We start from the raw sequence: 5413 nt of genomic DNA, 5'->3' as shown, positions 1-5413 counted from the left end.
GTGTGTGTGTGTGTGTGTGTGTGTGTGTGTGTGTGTGTGTGTGTGTGGGGTGGGGAATACGAATGAAAGGCTGGTGGTTCTTTTCTGTCCCTTCCCTGACCTTTTGAGGTAACCGTGGTGCCAGTGTAACTCTAGCCCCGCTCAGGGCCATATGGGACTACTCGGCACAGGAAGGTAGAAAGCATGAAGCAGAAAATAACAACAGTGCAGGGAAGAGAGAGTGAAAGGATAAAACAGAGAGAGAGAGAGAGAGAGAGAGAGAGAGAGAGAGAGAGAGAGAGAGTGGTGGAGATGTAAGAAAACAAATATCAGCTAGTTACTTAATAAATTAATCTCAAATATGCACCGAGTTACCAGTTCATTAGGGACAGCCATATAAGTTTATATGTTGATTCTGCGCTAGTATCAGTTCAGCTTGTACTGAAAGTGTTTCTAATTTTTTCCTTTCAAATTGACACACTACACACGGGAGAACTTAATGAACTGGTAACAGTTACTTGGACGATGGGTGACATTCCTCACCTTCAGGGTCTCAGTGTCCCAGACTTTCATGGTCTTGTCAAAGGAACTGGAGACAAACATGCCCGTGTCATAAGGATACCACTGGACCGTCTCTACGCTGAACTTGTGGACATACCGATTCGACCTAAATTTAAAAAAATAAGAATAATAAAATGTGACCAGATTAATACAAAACTTCATAGACACAGACCCACCCTCACCCACCAAGTATGCTCAAAACACAAAAATGCAATAGCTTACACACATATATATGTAAAGTATACATATATAAAGTAGTCTAAATGAATCTGACCTGTGCAGATGATGAAGCTATATTCACATTGCAAACCATGATGCTACACTCTCCTGTAGCCCTGTACAGCCATGTAGGAGCATGCTTTCAGGGAGCAACAGTAAATACATTCTGATATCACAGGTCAACCTCAGGTCACATTGGCACAAGTTAAGATCTGCATCAGAATCAGAGTGTACACAATCATATCTGCTCACATTGTTCTGCTCACATTACCATTAAAAATGACTGACACGAGTAACCAATAAAATAAGAAACATTCCGATCCAAGCCCTTTCATTTAAAAAGTGTGTAGATTTAAGGACACGGCTGTGACGGTACTGTGAGAACTCGATGCAGTGCTGCCCTCCAGTGGACAGAATGAGTAAACAGCGTAACGCTCACCTGCCTACTGTGCAAACTGCCTTGCAGGCGTACTGTAGTTTCCCACTGTAGTTCTCCAGGTCATAGATGACGATCACTCCGTCCGCTCCACCAGACAACATGCTAAACAACGAGAAGGTTGACTTCACAGATAGCATTGCTACTCTTCCTCCTACACAGCTGCCACATTTATTTCTACCAAATTATGAGTGCCAGTAGTTCTCTATGAAAACTTCAGGCATGTGGATTAATTAATCTCTTTACGTTTTTTCCAAATGTCATTTCCCCATGCTTCGTGTAGCCAAAACCTAAATGCCATTCACCCCCACTGTACCGACCTCTTATCACAAACTTGTGTCCAAGATTGGGATGTAATTAATAAATCAGTAACAGTAAATTCCCACTAGGATTGTAAAAGTATGAGATTTTCACAATTAGATATTCATATCAGAAAATATCACTGTTTCACCGCTATTATTAATAGTATTGTGAATATTACTATAATTAATATTATTGTTTATAATATTGTTATTATTAATAAAATAATAATTATCAGTTACATTGACCCTTAAAAGAATGAGAAAATAATTATAACAATAAACAGAGATATTAATCTGATCAAAAAATAGCATGTAACATGTTGGCAAGTTTAAATGAACTACTAAATAAAAAACAACAGATATGAGCTTATAAATAATGTATTATGAATTAATAACAATATTAACATATACTGTAGGTGCCCGACAGACTGCTTGTACCTTTAACACACACACACACACACACACACAGTGTCTTCAATACAGTAGATAATCAAATGTACGCTGTATGATAACCGTCAGTATTGATACCGCGGTATACTGTGTTAACCGTTACAGACCTATTCAGGACTAAGTGTACTTACTATCTGCCTTCTATTACTTCAATGTCGATGGTGTTGATGCCGTTTCCATGGATTCTGTCCACCTCTCTGTCAGGATTCAACGTGAGACTCAGGACCCTTTGAAGATAAAGAAAGAAGAAGAGATGAACGTTACTGGACAATCTATTAATCCATATCAGACGTTAAAGCCCTGGTGCATTATTGAAATAAGGTAATAGTAGAAATGGGACAGCAAAAAGACATCACAAGTGTTGCTAACACAAAATAATCAGTAAGCCAATCCATAGAAAGTTAACTGTTGACAAATTCGGATATTTCGATAATCACAATGGTAATTTATTGAGTGACTTTTATAAACATTAGCTAGTAAAAGTTTCTCATTGTATCAACTTGATATAGCCTCAAATTAGACTCCATATTGAAATGTTAAGTTTAAGAGCTCTATGAGAAGTTATCTTAAGTATGACTATGCCGCGAGACAGCAGTCGTTATTCATTTTCCCTTCCGGTTGAGATACAACAACAAATATCCTCTCTCACCTTCTCGTTGACTCTGCACGTCTCAGTCGCAGAGGGTCGTCCAGACCAGCCTGCCTTGCTGTCAGAAACCCCAACATTGCTTTAACGTAAAAGAGAAAGCGATCTTGATTTTAAAGCAAGACCAGTATTCAGTCTTTGCTACCGTTCGCTAACGTTAACGTAGCTCAAATGCTAGCATGTTAAAACGACACCAAAGTACGTTTTTAAGCATAACTCAAATTGTGAAAGTCATTTTTGTGTCCACGGCTCCGTAGTTGCGAAATACGCTATTTCAATCAAATAAGGGTACTATTCGTTGAAAATGTATTGCTTATTTCACATGTATTCAACTAGTTTCGCAGCAGCTCCATACAAAGGGCCGCCATGTTGGAACGTAATCGCCAATTCTATGACAAATGCGATGATTGGCTGGTCGAGTACAGCCGTCCAATCACAACACGGTTTATTCATTCTCCACCCAACACATGACATCTTGCATAAACAACCCGGTGAGAGGGCAGACATCTAGCAGGGGACACCAAATACATCCCGAATAACTGTCGGGTTAATCCTGTGAAGATGAGCAGGATTGCTGGAGTCCTGCGGCGTACGTTTGGAATAGTGCGCGAGCACGTTGGGACAGATACCTCGGGGAATAATTATTACGTAATCCCAAAACAGAAGACATGGACAGGTAAATTACGCCAAGTTGTGCTAACATCAACCAGCCGTGGATTAATGTCAGTTACAATATTGATCCACCCCTGCAGAGAACTGAAGATAGTTTAAAACAAAGCAGCTGTAATACTTAATTTAGCCTTTTTCTGTCTAAGACCCTTGTTTTCACCATGATAAACTTAGCTTTTGTTAACTAGTGTGTTTTACATCGCTTGCTACGGATACTGTACTCTGATGATAGAATATTGATATTCCAGCGTTGTATTTTGTGTTGTGCATGTCACCCCTCTCTTCCTAACATGTGTTGTTGTGAATATGACTTTACCGTCACCCTTTCACTCTTGTTGTACAAAAAGCTCGCCGCTAGATGGAGCCACCGCCTCAATTGGAACATTCCTTTTGTAGCATTTTAATACGATTTTGTTAGTCTGCATTTAATGCAGCTCACTGCAGTTTTAACTCGTTTTAGGGAGTACAATGACGGCAGCTCCGCTGTCACTGGCCCTTCAGAGAGGAAAGAGTCCTCCACTGTTGCAGGCAAGATGATTACTTGTCTGCGGTGAGGATTGAGAAGGTCATATATCCCCAGTGAGACATGGCAGCGCTACAGTACATCGTGCTCAAGCCGAGCAGTAGAACTGTGTCATCAGGCTAATCCGTGGTGGGAGACGCCAGTGGCGTCCTTCACACCGCCTCTGACTGAGAGAAGGCCAAGGACACGCTCCATGGCCTCGTGGCCTCAACATCCCGGGCTCACTGTGCGTCCTCCTTCCAGTTGTCCTGTCTTTCTCACAGAGCGTCTAGTATAGGGAGATGGAGAAGTGTTGGCCTCAGCAAGTCTTGATTTGAGAATCACAGATCAAGGTGTTTACAGGAAGAAGATACTGATATATTACTGGTACACTACACACACTGACTGTTGCTTTTACCAAATGACAACAAAACACTTCTCGGAAATTGCTAGTGACTGTCTGTATGATATCCACACCTGCACATGAATTGTCAAGGGGGAATAAAGTGATGCACTAAATGTGCGTAAATGCTGTTGTTCTTAGTTTAACTCATTAGCAAAATCCAGGCTTATCCCACTTTTCCCTTCTGTTTACCACCTTAGATTATCAGCAGGGGTCCTAAACAGACAATAGGAATCATGTCAGGGGTCACAGGTCAAAGAGCGCAACCTTTGTCTTGCACCAGACGTCAGTTGACCAGCCATGGTTGCCTTTGGCTTATTAGTAACAAAGGGTTATGATATTTACCAGAATGATTATGCCTGTGCAGTGCTCACTATTCCAGACACTGAATTTGTCCAATATGGGAAAAACACTCCACCACAATAATCTGGGAATAATCATATCCCACCTAGCCATGCTTGTGTTTGTCTCCCTCTCATGGTGCCACGTTACACAACTTCGATAAAGCCTTTCTTTGACTAGCATGTTCTGAATAGTGCGAACATTCATCGGTACTTTTCTAAGAGGGTGAAACCAAGCTGTTTGTTTTTCCCTTTTGGTTTGCTGGAGAGGGACCGACCTCTGGCAGGATGCAAACCCGCTTTTATCTAACTTGACTTTGTGCTTCAACTTTTCTCAGCAGTTTGGACGGGGAAACTTGCGCCCACCTCGTATTTATAATTCAGTACAAGGCTGCTCCTCCACCCCTGGCTGTCAGACTATTCAAATGAAACATCACAGAAGCCCATTTTCTAGCACGCTACGGGCTACCGTATCCACCGCCCAATCACGGTGACTGACACTGTGGAGAGGCAAGTCGGCCCGTAGAAGGAAGAAAAAAAAAAAATGGCTTCCCAAACAAACACACTCGTAAACGCCAGACAGGCACATACGCATACGCACTCATATACGTTCATCATAAACAAATGGAAATATATGGCACACACATTGTACTCTTCTTTTTCTTTTCTTTTTTCTGCCACTCACCCCGTCCAGCCTTGTGGAAATAAAGCAGATGCATTATTCAGTCCATATGTCTTGCTAAAGCAGGTTCTTTTTGATCTTAAACTGATAGGCCATGCGTGGGCTCAGGGCCTTAAGGCATGGACCGCAGGGCTTTCCACTGCAGCACATGAGTAGTGGTTGAAGTAGGTGAGGAGTCTCTCTCTCTCTCTCTCTCTCTCTCTCTCTCTCTCTCTCTCTCTCT

At 41.7% G+C, this 5413-nt stretch overlaps 2 protein-coding genes across 3 annotated transcripts in view; one reads left to right on the top strand and one right to left on the bottom strand.

Annotated features, from left to right (window-relative positions):
- ercc8 (excision repair cross-complementation group 8) overlaps positions 1-2970 on the bottom strand; it is an 11205-nt gene extending 8235 nt beyond the window's left edge. For both annotated transcript variants that reach the window (XM_031856560.1, XM_031856559.1), the window contains exons 1-4: positions 2597-2970; positions 2079-2174; positions 1199-1300; positions 523-646 (exon numbers count right to left, since the gene is read on the bottom strand). In XM_031856560.1, coding sequence (XP_031712420.1) covers positions 523-646; positions 1199-1300; positions 2079-2174; positions 2597-2673 — 399 coding nt within the window. In that variant the 5' untranslated portion in view covers positions 2674-2970. The remainder of the gene's footprint in view (positions 1-522; positions 647-1198; positions 1301-2078; positions 2175-2596) is intronic.
- Positions 2971-3066: 96 nt separating this feature from the next.
- Positions 3067-5413, top strand: part of ndufaf2 (NADH:ubiquinone oxidoreductase complex assembly factor 2) — a 16509-nt gene continuing 14162 nt past the window's right edge. The window contains exon 1 of the mRNA XM_031856146.1: positions 3067-3269. Coding sequence (XP_031712006.1) covers positions 3155-3269 — 115 coding nt within the window. The 5' untranslated portion in view covers positions 3067-3154. The remainder of the gene's footprint in view (positions 3270-5413) is intronic.

Source organism: Anarrhichthys ocellatus, unplaced genomic scaffold (assembly GCF_004355925.1).
Source record: "Anarrhichthys ocellatus isolate YVR2014 unplaced genomic scaffold, GSC_Weel_1.0 scaffold17, whole genome shotgun sequence".
In the NCBI taxonomy this organism is placed as follows: domain Eukaryota; kingdom Metazoa; phylum Chordata; class Actinopteri; order Perciformes; family Anarhichadidae; genus Anarrhichthys; species Anarrhichthys ocellatus.
The sequence above is the reverse complement of the archived record's forward strand: the minus strand, read 5'-3'. Positions and strand labels throughout refer to the sequence as shown.